This window comes from Elgaria multicarinata, chromosome 18, assembly GCF_023053635.1.
Source record: "Elgaria multicarinata webbii isolate HBS135686 ecotype San Diego chromosome 18, rElgMul1.1.pri, whole genome shotgun sequence".
Classification (NCBI taxonomy): Eukaryota; Metazoa; Chordata; class Lepidosauria; order Squamata; family Anguidae; genus Elgaria; species Elgaria multicarinata.
This window is the reverse complement of record NC_086188.1, coordinates 25,392,881-25,414,824: the sequence shown is the minus strand read 5'-3', so window position 1 is coordinate 25,414,824 and position 21,944 is coordinate 25,392,881. Positions and strand designations below refer to the sequence as shown.

Sequence of the window (21,944 nt, the reverse complement as noted above, 5' to 3'; positions counted from 1 at the left end):
ACCGTAAAGGGAAAAAAAAAGAAATCTTTATTTCATATCTTTCTTTTGTTGTACTGGTACACAAGTAAAATAAAATGCATATCTCTGTCTATATATATATATTTATATATATATACTGCAGTCTTGAGTGAATGAAAAGGAAGCATTCTTTAACAAATGTCCCCTCCGTAAACATGGCAGAATGGAAACAAAAAAATGGCTAAACCTCAAGATTGAGAAACCCAGGAGTCAAAACAGCACAAATGCATCACCTCTGCAGATGGGAAACTTGCAACATCATTCAAGAATGGTTTCAAATTACAAGTAATGCTTAAAAAATAAAAACAAAGGTGTAATTTTTTAAATTTATTTTTTGCACCTTTTACTTTTCTGTTTTGCTTAATTTTTCATTGGTGAATCTTTTTCCTTTGCTTTTTTAACCATCTGCTCTTGTGGGGAAGTGCAGTTCCAAAGACTAAAAATAATAATAATCCAACACATAGATTTCAGGAGAAACAAATAAATTATGTACAGCTTTTTGTTTGTTTGTGTTTTGTTTTTATAAAGGCATCCAGTTATCATTTAGTGTAACAAAGTTCTCTCTGGGCATAGCTTTACGTTTCTTTTCATTTGCAATGTTTTGTGGAGGTGTCTTTATTTTTTCTAGAAAATTATTATTTTTTTAAGCAAAAGTCTGGGATTAAAGTATCACTCCTCAAGGAAAATACTTGTTTTTAACAGAACCAGAACCGACTCCACACCAAGGAAGGGATCAATAGGCTTGGGATTAGCTGTGATGAAGAGCTTTGTGTTGGCTGGGCAACACGGCATTGGGACCTAGACTTGTTCTTTCTAGAACACCCCTGCCTCTTTTTGGTTGGGACGGTGGAGGGTTCGATTGGTCCTAGGTACTCGGGTTTCACATTGGTCAGCGGAGGGTCCACCGCACTGGGGAAAGTCCCGAATGGGGAGTCGTTGATCTGCTTGTTGCTGCCATTTTTGGAAGAGTCTGACTCAACCTGGTACTTGGTTTTGGCCATGTTCTCTTTATCCTTGAGTGGATTGTTAGGGGAGGCCCGGCTGCTGTGGGACGAGGGACCCGCCTTGGCTTTGGCTTCGTAAATAAAAGATTTATCCATTTCTGGCTGGCAACATTTCCTGGAGCTGTCCTGGGGATTTAGAGGTGGGTCAGCCGTCGGCAATTTTCCAGATCTGGTCTTAGTGCTAAACACGCTCGTTCTTATCTGGTTGAAAGAGTCGACACATCCTTCCAGGTCGGTGCTCTGCAGCCGTTTGAGGTCCCTCCCCGCCAGGTGAGCAGGCAACTGACACTCCAGCTCAGAGGAAGATCCTTTGAACTGTTTAAACCAATCCCAGAGGGACCGGGCCTGGCAGTCACACACCCACTGGTTGCCATTCAGACGAAGGTACTGGAGGGACACCAAGGGAGCCATGGTCTCACCCGAGAGCACCGTCAGGTTATTATTAAAAAGATACAAGGTCATCACTTTCCCAAGGTCATGGAAAGCCCTGCGGTGGACCACGCTAACCCTGTTCTGATGCAAGAGCAGCCTATCCAGGTTAATCAACCCCCGAAATACATTTTCCGACAAACTCTTAATTTTGTTACCATGCAAAAACAGATAGGTAAGGTTAGCAAGATCCAAGAAGCTGTCATCCAGGAGATTCTGCAGGTTGTTATCCTGGAGATAAAGATACTGCAAAGAGAAAAGCCCACGGAAAAGCCCTGTGGAGAGCTCCAGTAGCCCGCAACGATCCAGGTGCAAGGTATGGAGGTGGACAAGGCCTTGGAAGGTGGAAGGGCTGATGGACCTCAGGTTCATGTTGTCACTGAGGTCCAGTTCCTCCAGCTTGTCAAGCCCATAGAATGCCCCCGGTTCAATGAGACTGATGTTGTTGGAATGGACCCACAGGATGGACATGTTGCGGCAGGAGGTGAAGCTGGTGGACCTGATCAGAGTTATCTTGTTGCTGTGCAGGAAGATGCGCTGAGTCTGTACAGGGATCTCCGTGGGGATGGCTCCAAGTCCTTGCTGTTGGCAGCTGATGGTGATCTTGGGTTCACTGTAACATACGCAGGCCCCAGGGCAAGACTCCGCTTCCGGTGGGAAGTTCAAGCAAAGCACCAAAATCAGCAGTTTGCTTCCTGCAAGACAGCCAAAGGGGGAGGGGGAAGAACGACGTGCAAATTAGACAGCGTATTTCTCTTCTACCACCCATTGTACTGCTTTGAAATGTATCTCTGCAGAATGCATAACCTGCCCAAGACTGGGAAACCAGCATGAGATGCAAACATTAAAGGGCTGGAAAGAATCAATAGCCCTGTTCAGACCTAGCTTGGGGAAGGGTCATTAGAGTAACTAGGGTGTAGGGTGGTGAGCACTAACCACGCCAAGTGCTCCCACCGCTTACGTGCTAACCAGCCTGCCTAGTCACCCTCCACCCTAACCACCTTTCTGGAGTGTGTGTGCAGCTTCTCCTTGCACTGCTGCAGGGGGCGGGAGTAGCTGAGCTTTAAATGTAATAAATAAATAAATAAATAAATAAATAAATAAATAAGTAAGAGGTTTTGGTCAGCCACCGGTGTTCATGCCTCAGCCTGCATAGCACTCACGCTCGCTGTGCTGACAACAGTGGTGCGGGATCAAAAACATCTTTGTTCTCCGCAACGGATGCCCCAAAGTCTGTCATCCCCTTAGCGAGCCGCCATTATGCGTACAAATGGTGGCTCGTTATTCTGCATTAAAGGTCTTTTACGGAAATAACAGCCATTTATCATCCACACCTCTAATTATTATTCACACATCTAATGGGAGTGTTAATGACAGCCTGAATATGGGCCCCTGACAGACAACACCCCCAAACCATGGTTAGGTGGGGTGACCATATGGAAAGGAGGACCGGGCTCCTGTATCTTTAACAGTTGTATAGAAAAGGGAATTTCAGCAGGTGTCACTTGGATGCATGCGGCACTTGGTGAAACCCCCTCTTCATCACAACAGTTAAAGCTGCAGGTGTTATACTAGAGTGACCAGATACAAAAGAGGGCAGGGCTCCTGCAGCTCTAACTGTTGTGATGAGGAGGGAATTTCACCAGGTGCTACATGCATACCAATGACACCTGCTGAAATTCTCTTTTCTAGACAACTGCTAAAGATACAGGAGCCCTCTGTCCTCCTTTTCATATGGTCAACCTATGGTTAGGACCACTAACCCTTTTTCAGAGCAGAGTTAGTAAGAGTGGTTAAACAGTGGTTATGTAGCCACCATCGTTAGGAAAAATGCCCTACACATGACATGCTAAGCCACCATGGTTAGTTCAAAGCACTTAACCATCATGGCTTAGCACTATTCGCCACATTTGCAAGCGGGAAATGGCTGAAGTGCATCTGTATCCTTTCTCCTGTCTCATATTCAAGTCAAGGTCATAAATGGTTTGCAGGCGGGCACAGATAGAAACCAGTTACAAAAAGTAGCAATTCACCTAGTGAAAAGCAGTTGATATCCAACTGTTTGGAATCATTTTTATTTTACATTCTTTTCTCTTTCTCTCTCTCATGTTCTTTGAAATTAGGGGCCCGTATGCTCCTAGCAGCAACACTAGAAGATGCTGTAGCATCACTTACATGGGGATTGTATGGGGGTGAGCGGGAGATGGGCAAGTAATTTCCCCCATAGAATCCATCTGGGAATGTCAGAGCGTCATTCCCAGTTGCTGCCATTAGCTGACAGCAGCTGGGAAGAGCTCTGCTTACAGCTTTAGCCAGTAAGCCCCTCCTCATCTACCTCCCCGCTAGGGATGGACGCGGACTCAACACCATCCGTGTTGCGTGCTGCTCACAGGACCCCCCACTGGCCACGCGGCCCTACTCACTGTGGGGGCCTATTTGGACCACCCACACCTGTAGTTTTGCATAAATGGGCCTATTTATGGCTGCCACTTGCACAAAGGGGGCCTTTCCGAAAAACGCCAAGCTGCCATGTTGAAGTTTGGGAAGAGCGCAGGGCCCGCCATGCTTGCCAAGAAAGGCGAGCACGGTGGTCCGCAGACTCCAGTCCGGGGGACCAAGCCAGTGAGAAACCATCAAGCCCAAAACGGACACCTGTGTCATCCTGACTCCCTCCCCCCTCCCCAAATCAAGATGGGGCAGCGAAATGCTAGAGGGGTGTTTAGCAGACAAACTGGTGTTTTTAATTCTGCTGCATCAGGTGTGACTTTCACCTTGACCTGAAGTGGTCCAAGCCTCCAGATACCTGTCCAATTTGTCTGGCCCTGTGTCATTGCCTTAAGTGGCCTTACTCTCTGAACTTGGCAATCGACTGCTATTTTGCATTAACGGATAATGAGGCATTAAAATGCACGAGAAACATCCCCAGCCTGCCAAAGGCGGAGCCCTTCCCCTACACACACACACACACACACACACACACACACACACAGGGAACCTGGAGGGTTCTGTGCTTCCCCAAGTGATGGGTTGGTTACTGGGCAACATCTTCAGATGGAGAGGCGAAAGGCCAATTGTGCCTGGAATCCTTGATGCCTCTTCCAAATGTAGATGGGCTACTTGTGATGACTAGAGGCAACTAGTAAAGATGTACAATTGACATGGAAATTAAACATTAGGGTCTTGTAGGGCTTGTTTGTTGGATTGAGGCATGCCCCACCTTCCTACCAAGAAAATGGCGCTCAAGGTGGCTGACAATAAAAAGAACCCAATATTTAAAATAAATACTTAAAGCGATCATACAATAAATACATTCAAAACACAACAAAAACAGCACAAAAGCAGCATCCAAGCCACCAGACCAGCTTTCATAACAAAAGCCTGCTTGACTAAAAAAACACCTTTGCCTTGTGGCAGACGGAGAACAGAGAGAGAGACAGCTTAGCCTTCTTCAGCACAGCCTTGGAGCAGCCACCAAGAAGAGAAGACCCTCTTCCAGGCCTCTGATTGTGGCAGGACTTAAAAGAGCTTAAAACCTGGGCAGGGTCATGTGGCAGGAGGCAGTCTTTCAGGTAGCCTGGTCCCAGGCCATATAAGGTTGTATAGCTCATAACCAGCACTCTGAATTATGTCCAGAAACTAGGGATAGCCATCACTGGGAAATCCAGTTCATTTTGAAATAAGAACATCAGAAGAGCCCTGCTGGATCAGAACAAGGGTCCATCTAGTCCAGCATTCTCTTCACATGGTGGCCAACCAGCTGTCGACCAGGAACCCACAAGCAGGATACGGTGCAACAGCACCCTCCCACCCATGTTCCCCAGCAACTGGTATACATATAGCCTCTGATACTGGGCCCAACTGATTCCTACAGTGCCTCCAACTCAGCTTGCATGTGCAAGCCGAACTGGGGGGCGGGAGGCTGTTCCTGAAATCGGGGAACTTTTTCTGGCTTTGCTTTATATTTGTTTTGTTTTGACTTTTGCCCCAAAAGCAATTTGCACAAATTACACATATTATAGCTGCAATTTGCACAAATTGTGTCTGCAGTTCGTGTAATTTGCACAAATTGCAGCTGCAATTTCTGCAAATTGTTTTACACAATAGCTAGATAGCTAGATAGATAAAGGAAATCTTCAAATTGGCCCGACTTCATGCAGATCAAGTCAATCTGGCTCATGGGAAAGACCAGGGTGGCTGAGCTGATGAAAGCTTGGGGCTCATCTACACCAAGCAGGATATTCCACTATGAAAATGGTATATAAAAGGCAGGAGCCACACGGCTGCTTTATAGCAGTATTATTATTATTATTATTTATTTATTTATATAGCACCATCAATGTATTGAAGTGCACTGACAACTGTTGGGGCCCAGGACACCTCTACACCAAGAAGGATACAACACTATGAAAGTGGTATGAAAGCAGTATATGGTCTGTGTCCATGGGCCCCAACAGTTGTCAGTGCACTTCAGTACCACTATAAAGCAGCAGTGTGGCTCCTGCCTTTTATATACCGCTTTCATAGTGGAATACCCTGCTTGGTGTAAATGAGCCCTTGGTGACCTCCACCCACTGATGGACTCTTCTGACAGCACTGCCAGAAACAGACTTTCTGCTTTTGCACATAAACTACAGGATGTAATAGAGGGTGATTAAAGAGTTGTGAGTCCATCCCTAGCAGACTCATTGTGGTGACCTTAGGACCGTTACCTTCAACAGGGTGTGCATTTGTTTCATAAAGAATTAATAATTGAGGGAAAATAGGGCTCATCTGTTTCCATTCGTTACTAGTCATGAGTGCCAGAGTCATCGAGGATTCTCGTTGTCAAATATTAACCCATCATGCATTCATTTCATTCAGCTGTCGACCAGGCAACCACAAGCAGGATGCGGTGCATAGAATCATAGAATAGCAGAGTTGGAAGGGGCCTACAAGGCCATCGAGTCCAACCCCCTGCTCAAAGCAGGAATCCACCCTAAAGCATCCCTGACAGATGGTTGTCCAGCTGCCTCTTGAAGGCCTCCAGTGTGGGAGAGCCCACCACCTCCCTAAGTAACTGATGCCATTGTCGTACTGCTCTAACAGTCAGGAAGTTTTTCCTGATGTCCAGCCGGAATCTGGCTTCCTGTAACTTGAGCCCGTTATTCCGTGTCCTGCACTCTGGGAGGATCGAGAAGAGATCCTGGCCCTCCTCTGTGTGACAACCTTTTAAGTATTTGAAGAGTGCTATCCTGTCTCCCCTCCATCTTCTCTTCTCCAGGCTATGGCACCCTCCCACCCATCTTCCACAACAATGTGAATAGATCAGATAAAAGTTACATGCAAGGGTGAGAAAGACCAGCGAAAGGACAATTGACATTGTAAATCTGTCTGCTCCCCCACTCTGATCTGATGCCCTCCAGATGTATTGTACTGCAACTCCTATCATCCACAGCCAGCATAAGAATTTATAAAAAAATATTCAAGAATGAAAGGAAAAGAAGCTGAGATAAAACAACCACAACCACCACCACCAAATGTGTGAGGAAGCAAATCTGATAGTTTAATTCAACCAGGAAGAGAGTCTTGATTATTTAGCTCTAAAAAGTTTGGGGTTTCCATCTCTGTGTAACTGTATCTGTGATACAGAATTTCAGTCGCCACCATTTTTTTTCCTTTTCCTTTTTTCCTTTTCCTTTTTTCTTTTTACAGGTTTCTCATCTTTAGCTGCTCCATGGCAGGAGGGGTGTGCACTGGGCACAATATTCTGTTAGGGCCCTGATTAATTAATTTGGAAACCAGCTTGCTTCTGCTCAGGATGATTAGGAGGCTGCACATTGAACTCGGGCTAGAAAATGAGTTTCGATTTGGAAGTCCAAATCTTCCTGCCTCTCAGCAACCAATAAATGGTTGCCAATGGCTGCAACTTTTTTCCCCTTTTTGTCTTTGTCATAATTACCCAGGCTGCCAATACATTTGCACATTTCTGTAGAAGTCACATTGCACAAATGACAGCTGTAAAGGGGCCACTGACGCAACATTACAGGCACGAATCGCGTTACAATCACGGCTTTTAGCTGTACCCCGCCCTGAGATCCTAGTGATATAGGGCGGGATACAAATGTTTTAAATAAATAAATAAATAATCCCTGAGCCGCCATTTCTTCAGAAAATGGTGGCTCCTTATGGGGCTGGCTGGCTGCCGGACCCACATTTCAGACATGCATCCACTCATTCAGGGTGTGCGTGGATGCTTGGAGGGCAGGTCCAGGGGGGTGAGCAGTGATGTTAGTTCCGTGAGCGCCTGCAGAGTCCAGACGGAGGTGAGTCCGTCCATTCCTAGTTCTGTGCTCTATCTGTGCTCCTTCAATTCCTGAACCTTCACATATATTCAGATTCAGATTAGTTCTACTTTGGAGGAGCCCTGCTTTGATTCAGATGACTCCTGAATCTCTCCAAAGTGACCAGATCTGAAGCACGCCCTACATGGCAGGAAGACAAAGGTGGCCCTCCCCATGCTAGGAACAGCTGTGCATATTGAACTTGCCTTGCTGCAAATGGGTGAAAATTTTGTTCATTTCATTTCGGGTTTTGCAAAGAATTGATTTATTTATATAGTTGTTTTTTTACTTGTGGCATTTATACAGCAGTAAATATAATAAAGTCTCCCAGCAGTTCATGTTATTCTCAAATTTCTTCGAAAATGGGCTAAAAGGAACTTAAGATTTTTTTAAAAAAAGGAAAGAAAGAAAGAAAGAAAGAAAGAAAGAAAGAAAGAGGAATGTGGGGATGCTTTAGGGTGCTTTAGGGTGGATTCCTGCATTGAGCAGGGGGTTGGACTCAATGGCCTTGTAGGCCCCTTCCAACTCTGCTATTCTATGATTCTATGAAAACTTAAATGCACAGATCCTGCCATTCCTACTGAAAACGTATCTGCTGCTTCTGGAACATGCCACACGACCTTTTGAGATGGAGTGAGCACTGCTCATTCTGGCAGTCTAAACAGTCTTTGAGGATTGAGTTGCTTCCATCCTATCAGGGCACCACATTTCTGGTGAAGGAGGCCCAAACCCCAAACTCCAAGGTGCCCCTGGGTCCCATCACCCTGAGGGACAGGCCTGAGGAATCCCTGCTCTGGGACTTCCTTTCCAGCACACAGGCTTGCCAATGAACCACATAGGAGGGGGGAAACAGCCCCTCCCACTGTCAGAATCTGGAGAGAGCAAGAGCCGGGCTTCAGCAGCTCTACAAGGTCTTCCTCCATGCTGGTCAGGAAGAGAATGCTGCAATGCCCGCGTGCCTAGGAATGGCTTGATTTTGTGAAATCCATTCTGTGTGCATTTCATGGATTGTTTGATGCCTTTCGTTCTGGTGTCTATTCATAGACAGATTTATGGTTTTTCTTTCCCCCATTATGTGGAAAAATCTGCAAATAATCCGCTAGGTGGGGCTTTATCCCGGGGTGATCCCTGGAATCATCCCTGTGCACAGGGGATCCCAGGATCAGGGTGGGATTATCCCTCCCTTGCCCCAGGATCTTACCCTCCACTTTAGGCCTGGTTTTTCTACGGTCTTGGGCCGGGTGTTCCGTTTTGGCCTGGCTTCTCGCAGTTCCTTGCGAGGAGCCGGGACCCAAACATGGGGTGCAGAACTCTTCAGGAACTCTGCGCCCATCAAAGGTGGGGTGGGGTGGGGGGAGGGGAGTGTGGATTTTTTTTAAAAGTACTTACCTTTTGCACACGACCACTTGTGCGCTGCTGCCTCGTTAAAAAAAACCAAAATGGCGGGTGCGATGCCTCTCCCTCTGAGGTCATTGTGTGCCGCGTGTGAACAGAGGGGAAGATCTTGCGATAAAAATATTGCAGGATCTTCACCCCTCCGTCCCGCTAGACCGTTAAGTCTAGTTGAGTCCAGTAAGAGGATTCACAACAATTTACTTAATTTACCTTAGTACATAGCAATTAGCCTTTTGTCCCTCATTCCATTCAACTTGTCCAGGATGGCTTATCCCCAGCAGAAACTTGTATATCTTGCTATGTATAAATTTGTGTAAATTTTGGGAATATATGTTTCAAAAGTCCCCAGACCCTTGGCAGCCTGAGGAGGCTGGTATTTCGCAGATTCCACAGGTAGAATTCTTGAAAATACAAACTCGTTTTAGTCCATCTCAAATTTCTTCAGCATCCCTATGTGTGCCCCACCCTATTTGGGGCTGAGTGCAATCTGCCCCCACCTCCATCCCTTGTAGCAGGAAGTGAGGAAAGCAAATTTCATGATGCTATCCTGTTCATCCTCATAACTCTGAGAATTAGGCTAGCATGAGCTATGGCAGCTGGCCCACAGTTACCCAGTGTCCTCCATGGATGGGAAGAATTTGAACCTGGGTCTTCCCAGCCCACAGCCAACACACTAGCCACTACACTACACCGCACTAGCTCTCAAACTATTGCACAGAGCTGTTGTAAAAAGAAGCAGGTAGAGAAATAGTATAGCCTACGAGAAAGGCAAGGAAGAAGCTGGGCTATAAATCTCAATCAATAAATTATTATCATTCGCTCTGTCAATAATATAGATATGGCTTGAATGTTTTATTGGGGCAATGAGAACGATACCAAGGGAATGATAACAGAGACGAAGATTCTCTCTTTCATGTAATCAAAAGCTGGAAATCTAAGCTGGAGCTATGTTCTTGTCATCATAACTCACACGGCGCAGTTAATAAAGCTGCAAATCCAAGATAGACATGTGCTCTAGATCCAGCTCCGTCTGAGATCTCCGGGGGTGGGGTGGGGGGATGCGACACCTGCCTGGCATGCAAGGCTGATCCGTACCTGAGATTATTAGCTTCTGCAGAGCCCTGCAAGCTGTGTTCATTGGGATCAGGCTGGTGACGTCCGCTGCCTGGCTCGCTGCGTTTTGACACATCACAGCCCATTGTATGGAATAAAATAACATGAGGTGCACCAGGTCCCCTGCTGGCAATGTGTCACACTGGGAGACGTCCCTTGGGAAATTAAAGCAATGTAAGCATCACTCTGCCTGGCACGATTTCTTCCCAGACAGGAGGGGCAGGGGGAGAGGATATTGCAAATACACGAAGAGAAACAAATATCAATGAGGAGGAAGGGGGGAAACTTTTGGAGCTTCGTGAGTCATGTCATGTCAAGGGGCCATGGATGATGTCAGCTAGGAGGAACAGGGGGCTCGGAATGGGGGGATTTATTTTTTATTTTTTTGCCTTCTCTAGTGCATGTAATGAGGGCACCAAATTCCACATGGTGTTGGGAGGCCGCGTGGTTTATACTCTAAATTGTACCATTTCCCTTGTCTGTAATGTAGATTGGTTGGAAAGTGATTAGAAGGGTATGAGGGATGGGCCAAAATATCACACACACCCTCAATTTGCTACCCCATTTGTGAGTGGCTAATGGAAGGTGGTTTTCAGTGTTTTTAAATCATTCTGCAGAGGGTCAGGCCATTCTGGAGTGGGGATGGGAGCCAGAGAAAACAACACGGATGATGTAAAGGGGGGGGGGCGGAATAAGAAACAACACCTAACACTGCCATAATGCTGTCTCCTGAAATGCCCCCATTCCCCTTGGCCCTACATTGAAGACAACCAATTCACTCTGCCGCCTGAAAGCTGCAACCCCTTTGGGGGTGAAACGGTATTGCACAGAAGGCCTCTACCAGCCCTAGAGAATTGATGGCATGGAGGGAAGATTCTGTCTTCCATGGAATCAAAATCATTACTGTTGTCCCTTTAGCTCAGTGCGCACAAACTGTATGCACATGGTGAGGGATGCTGAAAAATACCGAGCTACTGATGGCCGAAGGCAGCTTCCTAAGACACCATGCTGTGCACAGCCGGTCAGATGACCCACTGGTGAGGCCTCCCTCCTGCTTCTCAACCTTTCATGATAGATCATAGGGCAATTGTTCCTCTCACACAGCTTTCTCCAGCTTGGTGGCCTCCAGTTGTTTTGGACTGCAAGTCCCATCACCCTCAGCCAACACACCTGGAGGGCACCAGGCTACTTTACTAGCTCTTTGACTCAAAGAACAAGCTCAAACCTGGGAACTACAGACCAGTCAGCCTGACATCCATCCCTGGGAAAATTCTGGAGCAAATTATAAAGAAGTCAATCTGTAAACACCTTGAAATCAATGCAGTGATTACTAGAAGCCAACATGGATTTGTCAGGAACAAATCCTGTCAGACTAATTTGATCTCATTTTTTGATAGGATAACCTCCCTTGTGGACTGTGGGAATGCTGTGGATGTCATATATCTTGACTTCAGCAAAGCTTTTGACAAAGTACCACATGACATTCTGATTAACAAACTAGCTAAAAGTGGGCTAGATGGAACAACTATTAGGTGGATCCACAGTTGGCTACAGAATCGGACTCAAAGAGTACTTATCAATGGAACCTTCTCAAACTGGGGAGAGGCAACGAGTGGGGTGCTGCAGGGCTCAGTCCTGGGCTCAGTGCTCTTCAACATTTTTATTAATGATTTGGACGAGGAGGTGCAGGGAACGCTGATCAAATTTGCAGATGACACCAAATTGGGTGGGATAGCTAATACCCTGGAAGACAGAAACAAACTTCAAAGTGATCTTGATAGGCTGGAGTGCTGGGCTGAAAACAACAGAATGAAATTTAATAGGGATAAATGCCAAGTTCTACATTTAGGGAATAGAAACCAAATGCACAGTTACAAGATGGGGGACACTTGGCTCAGCAATACTACAAATGAGAAAGATCTTGGAATTGTTGTAGATCACAAGCTGAATATGAGCCAACAGTGCGATATGGCTGCAAGAAAGGCAAATGCTATTTTGGGCTGCATTAATAGAAGTATAGCTTCCAAATCACGTGAGGTACTGGTTCCTCTCTATTCGGCCCTGGTTAGGCCTCATCTAGAGTATTGCGTCCAGTTCTGGGCTCCACAATTCAAGAAGGATGCAGACAAGCTGGAGCGTGTTCAGAAGAGGGCAACCAGGATGATCAGAGGTCTAGAAACAAAGCCCTATGAAGAGAGACTGAAAGAACTGGGCATGTTTAGCCTGGAGAAGAGAAGATTGAGGGGAGACATGATAGCACTCTTCAAAGACTTAAAAGGTTGTCACACAGAGGAGGGCCAGGATCTCTTCTTGATTCTCCCAGAGTGCAGGACACGGAATAACGGTCTCAAGTTAAAGGAAGCCAGATTCCGGCTGGACATCAGGAAAAACTTCCTGACTGTTAGAGCAGTGCGATGGTGGAATCAGCTACCTAGGGAGGTTGTGGGCTCTCCCACACTAGAGGCATTCAAGAGGCAGCTGGACAACCATCTGTCAGGGATGCTTTAGGGTGGATTCCTGCATTGAGCAGGGGGTTGGACTCGATGGCCTTGTAGGCCCCTTCCAACTCTGCTATTCTATGATTCTATGATTCTATGAAAGACCCTGCAGGGAAAACTATGGATGAGGCAATGAATAATGGATATACAGGACATGGTGGAGCTCTCAGATAATATCAGAAGAGGGACTGGGGAAAGGATCCTTGCTTTGCCAACAGAGGTGTTGCCAGCATTTCCCCATTTCCACCCATAAAGTGTTGGAGGCATGAAATAAATAATATGCCCCCATGTCAAGGACGGATGCCCACTTCCCTTTGGCCAACCTTGGCCTTCCGTAGCTCAAGACGGTCAGCCCTATTCCGCTTTCCATTCCTATCAACTGCCCAGGTGTACTTGTGCCCTTTCGAATCTCCTTTCCTGTGTTCTCTTGCCTTCCAGACCATCGTTAAAACTTGAAAATAACTTTTGGTCAAAAGCACCCAATGGAAATAAATAAATAAACATGAACCCTCTACATCTCCAGGTCATCCATCCCCTCCCTGGGCTTGGCTTCTGGATCGTCACATTGGTTCCTCCTGAGCTTTCTTAAAAACCGGCACCCTCCTCCCGCCAAAGCAGCCATCCTTCCCCTCTGCCATCTCCAAAGCATTGGATGACTCAGAGAACTGGGAAGCAATTAGAGTGGGTCCATTATTTGCCTTTTCGCTGGTCCCAGTGCGATCGCATTGTCAGACACGGCAATTAGAAGGAAAAGGCTCTGGGGACCCCTAATAGACGCTCCACAAAATTTTTAAGAGGCCCGAGCAAAATGCAATTTTCTGCCGTTTGCCAAGGCCAGGCTTCCTCCCCTCCACTCCCCCACCCCGTAGCTTGCCTCTTGATTCTATTGATTTGGAAATATGATAATTCAGCTTTCCCTTCAGAGCAAGCTCAATAATCATTAGAATTCTCTCCTGCCTCGACGTAGGGGCTGAGATGCAGCTCAAAGCCTTTTGCTGAGTCAAACAGCGTTCTCTTGCCTTTGTCTCTGTAGGGAGTGATAAAAGGCGATCCGTTTCTCTTTGAAAAGCTGGCAGCCTGCTGCAGTTCTCCACTTTACCTCTGAGGCCCAATGGGGAAAACGGATGTCAAGTTTTAGCACTGTGGAAATGGGTTGTGCTCCATGCCGAAAAAACAATGACAGCAAGGAGGGATAGGACTGATCCAAAACACGTCCTCCCAATTCACTACCCCTTTTGCATGTCTTTCGTACACATCCACAAATCCATTCTCACATATAACACACCAAGAGCACATGCGTTTATTCATTCGTTCACACTAGGGACAAATCTACCAATTCTGGTTTTGCTCAGGCTCGCATTTTTACAGTCTCATCCCTAAAAGAAGTTTGCATGAAAATTCAGAAGCATTTTTGTGCACATTTCTCCTTATAAATGAATGTTTGCCCAGTAGACACATTTTTGCAAGCCATTGACCTAATATAAAGATCTTCCCTCGCACCTGGCTCTCTTCAACATGGGGAAGAGATTTTGGGCCAGGGGGAAGAGGGATGAGGCTCCCCTGAGAAAGCACATAATGGGGTCAACCGGGGTCAGGACTTAAAGTTTGGCATGAGCCCATGGATCTCCACCATCAGCCTCTTTGTTGGGCACTGCACTTCAAGAAGGACGCAGACAAGCTGAGCGTGTTCAGAGGAGGGCAACCAGGATGATCAGGGGTCTGGAAACAAAGCCCTACAAAGAAAGACTGAAAGAACTGGGCATGTTTAGCCTGGAGAAGAGGAGATTGAGGGGAGACATGAGAGCACTCTTCAAAGACTTGAAAGGTTGTCACACAGAGGAGGGCCAGGATCACTTCTCTATCCTCCCAGAGTGCAGGACACGGAATAACAGGCTGAAGTTACAGGAAGCCAGATTCTGGCTGGACATCAGGAAAAACTTCCTGACTGTTAGAGCAGTACAACAATGGAACCAGTAACCTAGGGAGGTGGTGGGTTCTCCCACACTAGAGACATTCAAGAGGCAGCTGGACAACCATCTGTCAGGTATGCTTTAGGGTGAATTCCTGCACTGAGCAAGGGGTTGGGCTTGATGGCCTTATAGGCCCTTCCAACTCTACTATTCTATGATTCTTCTGGCCACTGGGCAAGCAGGATGTCCCAAGAATAGGGATGTTGGAGGAATCCATCTTGGGAGAGAAGTTCACCAAGCTTTCAGCAGCTGAGCCACTCAGACTCTGGCTCGCTTATCCACAAGTTGGCCCAACCGAACTGTGTTGAGTTGGGCCCCTTCATGGATTTTTTGTTTTAATTGCCAAATAACAGATTCCATTTATACAAATCGTAGCCCTAATTTGCTTAATTTGCACAAATTGCATCCATAATATGGTTGATTTGTGCAAATTGCAGCTGCAAATCATGCAAATTATGACCAAATTTGCATAAATTATGCATTTTTGGCTGAAATTTGCATAAATGGTTTTTTAAAAAGTCCAAGAAAGTTCCTGTATTCTGGAGGAAAGCCCATGGTTCAGCTCACAAATATCTTGTCACTACACATCCTTTGTGTTGCTGCATCAGCTGTTGTGTGGTGTGTTTTCAGCATGCTATCTGGGTGTCAATTGCTGAGGCCTTTGAGATGTTCATTCATCTGCCCAGCTACTGAGAGGCTGCTGTTCTTGGCCCTCCTGTGGGTTGGAAGTAATGATCCATCTATGGTGGAGAGTCTTGCTACCTGTTTAGGGGCTTGAGAAGATGTTGTTTTGTGGACCTCGCCGGGCCCAGCCTATATGAACCAGCCACCAAAGCAGGATATTTTATTTATTTATTTAATTATTTATTTATTTTTATTTATTACATTTTTATACCACCCAATAGCCGAAGCTCTCTCCATGGATATGTGAAAGGCGTGGGCCTTCATGCCTTTCAGCTGGGCTTCCACTACACCTGGGGTAACCTGGGTGACTAGGAGAAATCTTACTTGCTTTGGCTTTGTTTCCCACCAGGACTGTTCTTAAGACTCATCGCAGAGGAGGTCGGGGGTGGGGTGGGGTTAAGAAGGGAAAGGGGAAAGATTGGAGATCCCCATACCAAACACACATTTCAACAGTTTCTTCAACCTCTGATTAGGGAGGTCTAAAACTTGATGTTGTGCAGACTTCTACTGTTACTTTCTACTGTTAGTTTTACCCTACCCTGTGCCTGCTTACCCTACCCTGTACCTGTTTGCATTCTCTTCCCCTCATTGTTTTACTATGATTTTATTAGATTGTAAGCCTATGCGGCAGGGTCTTGCTATTTACTGTTTTACTCTGTACAGCACCATGCACACTGATGGTGCTATATAAATAAATAAATAAATAAATAAATAAATAATAATAATAATAATAATAATAATAATAATAATTAAATGGTCTAATTACACCTGCAATTTTGGGTAAATTGTGAGGGCATGGCAAGCAGACACCCAACAGGACATGGGGGAGATCTCCCATCCCTACCTCTGATGAAGAGAGGTGACACTCGGCCTTCCATGCCAAAGCCAATGGGGGAAGGGCATATGCATCATCAGGAAACTAGGGGCTCGTCTACACCAAGCAGGCTATTCCACTGTGAAAGCGGTATGAAAGCAGTATATAAAAGGCAGGAGACTGCTTTATAGTGGTATTGAAGTTCACCGACAACTGTTGGGGCCCATTGACCCATACCACATACTGCTTTCAGAGTGTTATGTGGAATGAGCTCCCTAAGGAGGTTTGCTTGGCACCTACATTATATTCTTTTAGACACCTTTTTATTCTCCCAGTATTTTAACAGTCTATAAATTAATTTGAACTTGCTGTTTTAAATTTGTATTTTAAATTGGTATTTTTGCATTGCTGCTGTTTTTATCTTGGTTGTGCTTTTATATTGTATTTTATACTATGGTTTTATACCTGAAATGTCTTAATTTTGTAAACCACCCAGAGAACTTCAGCTATTGGGTGGTATAGAAATGCAATAAATAAATAAATAAATAAATAAATAAATAAATAAATAAATAAATAAAATTATATCCTGCTTGGTGTAGATATGTCATGGGCCCCAATGATTGTCAGTGCACTTGAGTACCACTATAAAGCAGTAGTGTAGATCCTTCAGTGAACTTCAATATCCCTATAAAGCGGTAGTGTGGCTCCTGCCTTTTAAATACCACTTTCATAGTGGAATAGAATCATAGAATAGCAGAGTTGGAAGGGGCCTACAAGGCCATGAAGTCCAACCCCCTGCTCAATGCAGGAATCCACCCTAAAGCATTCCAGATGGTTGTCCAGCTGCCTCTTGAATGACTCTAGTGTCGAGAGCCCACAGCCTCCCTAGGTAACTGGTTCCATTGTCGTACTGCTCTAACAGTCAGGACGTTTTTCCTGATGTCCAGCTGGAATCTGGCTTCCTTTAACTTGAGACCGTTATTCTGTGTCCTGCACTCTGGGAGGATCGAGAAGAGATCCTGGCCCTCCTCTGCATGACAACCTTTTAAGTACTTGAAGAGTGCTCTCATGTCTCCCCTCAATCTTCTCTTCTCCAGGCTAAACATGCCCAGTTCTTTCAGTCTCTCTTCATAGGGCTTTGTTTCCAGACACCTGATCATCCTGGTCGCCCTCCTCTGAACACGCTCCAGCTTGTCTGTGTCCTTCTTGAATTGTGGAGCCCAGAACTGGACGCAATACTCTAGATGAGGCCTAACCAGGGCCAAATAGAGAGGAACCAGGACCTCACATGATTTGGAAGCTATACTTCTATTAATGCAGCCCAAAATAGCATTTGCCTTTCTTGCAGCCATATTGCACTGTTGGCTCATATTCAGCTTGTGATCTATGCTTGGTGTAGATGAGCCCTAGGAAGTTCAAATCAGGTTATGACTTACTGTTTCAACAACGGCATGGCAGAATGGTGGCACAGTTAGCATCCATACTACAGTGAGCATCAAGGGCAGCTCCCTGACCACTGGATCCACCTACTGTGGTGGGGGTGTGGCCGGTGCCATTGGTGACAGTGAGGACAAGGTGTCCTTGGCAGGGATGGGGTCCCAGGAGTCAAGGAGGGATCCATGTCATGGGTTGCATGGCATTTTGTTATCTGTCCTAGAATATGTTCGTAGAACACAAGAAGAGCCATCCTGGATCAGACCAAGCCCTCCTTGAATCCCAACAGATTGTGTAACTACTGGCCAGTCTCCAATATTCCATTTTTGGGCAAGGAGCATGTGGTGGCCTCCCAACTCTAGGGATTCCTGGATGAGATGGATTATCTAGATCCAGTTCAATCTGGCTTCAGACCTGGTTATGGGACACCCTTTCATGATCTCCGCCCAAACCAAGGACATGCCACCCCTAACTTTGCCACATACAAAAACTGTGATGAAGTTCTGGGAGGCATTTTGGCTGAGCCTTATTTCCATGGCAAAATGTATGAAAGATAGCAAAGTTACTGCATTAGCCATTGAATTCTGGAATCTCATGCTCCCTTGATGCAGTTGGATGCATGCCATGTTGCATGTATGCCTTTATGTAACTGCAATGCCTTCCTGAAATAGGCCTCTTAGAAGGATGTTAACATCATTGACACCAATAGCTTTTCCTGTTAATCTCAGCAGCTCTTCAGAGAGCAACACTTGTAAGTGTAGCTGATAGCCCTACTTTGCATGGATCTATGCTGGCTAGTAATAAGTGTCAGCCCAGAGTTTAAAATCCTTATTGATTAACTCCCACATCAGACATGACATTATTTTTTCCAAGGGTCAATGGCAGGTTAACCAGGTTGTCCCATCACATTTAGATTTTTCAGAACTCTGTAATGTAACCTAGGGGACGTTAGGGAGGAGAGAATCAGCAACGCCTGTGCTCATTGAGGTTCTCTGATTTCCCTGTCAAAGCACACTTTCCCTCATTCCACTTCCCAAAGATGTGTATATCTGTTTTTCCAAACAGGAAAAGTAAGGATGCATGAGAATTTTATTGTTACTTGCAAAACACGCAAATACGTCCCATTCAGAGTACCGAACACCAGTGCAGGCATGTGTCTGCTGAAAATATTTGCAAATGGTCGAATGCATGCTCAAGATCATCTCATTTCCGATTTCCAGATTTGATTTGTGCAAATTTCCTAATTAGTGCAAATTTCCTCAGTAGACTGAAACAGACTATGGAGAAAATTTGCACAAATTTGGGGGAGATTTGTGCAAATCTCCCATTCGATCACTAGTTAGGCCGTTGCTAGACGAGGAGTTAGCCCGGTGTGAGGCCCGGTCTCCCTTATGTGCATCCAGATGACGCACAGGGGATCCAGGGGTCAGGCCGGGCTAAGTCATCCCTTAACCCGGGATAACCGGATGCGGTTATGGCCCAGCTTTTCCGCAGCCCCAGGCTGAGGCTGGGGCTGCAGAAAGTCTAGCAGGGTCTGTGGCTTTTCCCGGCTGCTTGCTTACTCACGAGTAGCCAGGAGAAGCCATGGACTGGGCACAGCACTCAATAGGAGCGCTGTGCCCATCGGGCCAGGGGGGGAATCACGGAGGGGGAAGATGGGGGCCGGGGGAAAGACCAGACCTGGCAGGAGAGTGGGGGGGGAGAAGGAGGGGGACATGCATGGCGAGTGGGGACAGGCATCGGGGACAGGGACAGGCCCGCCGAGCAGGGATAGACATCGGGGACAGGGACGGGCATGGCAGATAGGGACAGGGCCTGGCGGACTGGGGGGGGGGGAAGAAGGACGGGGACAGGCATGGTGAGCGGGGGACAGGCACTGGGGACGGGGGGAAGAAGGATGGGGACAGGCATGGTGAGCGGGGACGGGCATCGGGGACGGGGACGAATAACAGGGCATGGCAGATGGGGATGGGGGACAGGGCATGGTGGACGAGGACAGGGGACAGGGCATGGCAAGCGGGGACGGGGACGAGCAGGGGGAGCGGGGAACCCTTTGATTTTTTTTAAGTACTTACCTTTTCATTGGTGCGCTCTGCGCACATGGCCCTTTAAGGGGGAAAGAAAATGGAGGACGCGATGGGGTGTCCCTCGGCCCTGTCGCGTCTTACGTGTGGATGGGGCCTACAGGCCGCGCTACTTCTAGTGTGGCCTGGCCCCTCCTCCCACACGGATTATCTGATAGGTCTAGCAAGGCATGAACATGTTTCTGTTCATGCAGAGCAAGCAGCTATCACAAGCAGGAATAGGAATCAGATGCAATAAGAGCAACAAGTCATGTTTGGAGAATGCTATAGAGATCTTAAGCATTACTCATTTGCCCATTCCTAAGGAATGAGCTTCTCTTTTTTTTTAAAGCACGGGACAAATTCCAACTTTTAATGAAGTGAAACAAAATTCCCATAGATCCCTAGAAGACCTGTGGGTTTTTAAAAGGGTAGCATCTGTTGGGACATGAACCCCTTCTCTTTGGATAGCTTGCTTTACTTTTTCAAGGCTTCTAATAAGGTCCCATGGATTCCAGTAGCCTTGCTTGGATGGCACTTTGCTCCCAGAGTGAGATCTGGCACCAAGGCTCAAGTCCCTAAAATTCTACCTGCACTCCTCTCACCATCAACAGTAATTGGAAGTAGTGATGGATGGATCTGTCACCCCCATTCTCACTGAGATTGTCATATTGTTGAGATCAAGGTTGTTCTACTCTGCCCATATTTGCAATTTCTTTCTTTTTGAAAAATAGAAATTAATATGGAAATGTCTACATTTTGTACATATTTTCCTCTGACATATGCATTTTGAGCACGTTTTAAATATCTACACATTTTTCAAGTACTTCCCATTGTTGTAAAGTAACTTCATGTACATTTCTTAAATATATGGCTTTTCTGCATACTTCTCCCCCTCCCCAAAAATGTGTGCATTTGTGAGCCCAATTTCCCCCCAATGAGGCTGCAATACCAAGCTCAGAAAAGCATGGATTTGGAGATGCAACTCAGATCTTGTATTGGCTCAGGAGCTGCTAAATTCTCATTAAAAACATGACAATGTATCACTGTTCTTAATGGGATGAGTCACAGCTCAGGCAGAATATCCTACATTCTATCCCCCTAATCTGCAGCTAAAAGGATAATACGTTCAGAGGGACGAGAGACCCCGACACAAATCAAGGAAGCACCTTTTTAGAAGAGTGTGTGTGTGTGCTCAGCCTCCTGTGCTCTGTCCATGGTCCTGATCCTTTTTTATCCTGTGCTACATCCAGTATGCGAAGCAGAAAGCCTGTGTGTAGCAATCGCTGGGGAACATGGAGGGTGCTGTTGCACCATGTCCTGCTTTGTTGGTCCCTGGTCGACAGCTGTTTGGCTACTGTGTGAACAGAGTGCTGGACTAGATGAACCCTTGGCCTGATCCAGCCTCAGGGCTCTTCTTAGGTTCTTATCTCAACTCAGCCATTGCTCATTCCTGCTTGCAGTGAGCAATGGCAAAATGCACCTTCTTCTGGGACCAAAGGTACTCTCCACAACCTTGCAAGAGGATTAACTCCTTCACCCAAGAATATTAAACTTGGTCCCATCTCCATCTTACCATGTTTACTGCAGAGTCACATGAGGGGCAGACAAGAACTCATATTTCCTGTGACACTTAAAGTACCCCTGAGACCAAGACCGTAAAACATCCTGCCAGCTAAATATACTCTCAGAATGATCAACAGTAATAACAGTTGTACAGTAGCTTAATCATGGGGACTTTAATAAACCATTTCGATTCAGTGCTCACTGGAGATTTACTCTTGCAACAGGTTGCGTTAGAACCACAGCTGAAGCTATTAAAAACTTGCCCACACAATCTGAGCTGGAGCAGCTGGCAAGACGGTGAAGGAGTATCAGGAAAGGAAAACTCAGCCAGGCTTATTGGACATCTCCATCAGTGAGAAGGGGGAGGGGGAGGAAATAATGAAGTTAATTATTCGTTTGCAAACCGACGCTGGAGGAACCGTCAACAGGTTATGAGGACATGAGAATGACCTCAGTCTGGGATGGGGAGACAAAAGGAAGGAAGGAAAGAAGGAAGGAAGGAAGGAAGGAAGGAAGGAAGGAAGGAAGGAAGAGGGGAAGGAAGTGAATATGGACATAATTTAGGAAGGACTGTAGCTCTGGGAGGGTGGGGTGCAATCCTGATAGGGTATGTCCAGGAAGAGAGATCTCATACGG

The 21,944-nt window shown here is 46.2% G+C and overlaps 1 protein-coding gene across 1 annotated transcript in view; it reads right to left on the bottom strand.

Annotated features, from left to right (window-relative positions):
* Positions 1 to 359: 359 nt before the first annotated feature.
* RTN4R (reticulon 4 receptor) overlaps positions 360 to 21,944 on the bottom strand; it is a 159,124-nt gene continuing 137,539 nt past the window's right edge. The window contains exon 2 of the mRNA XM_063144086.1: positions 360 to 2,146. Coding sequence (XP_063000156.1) covers positions 714 to 2,146 — 1,433 coding nt within the window. The 3' untranslated portion in view covers positions 360 to 713. The remainder of the gene's footprint in view (positions 2,147 to 21,944) is intronic.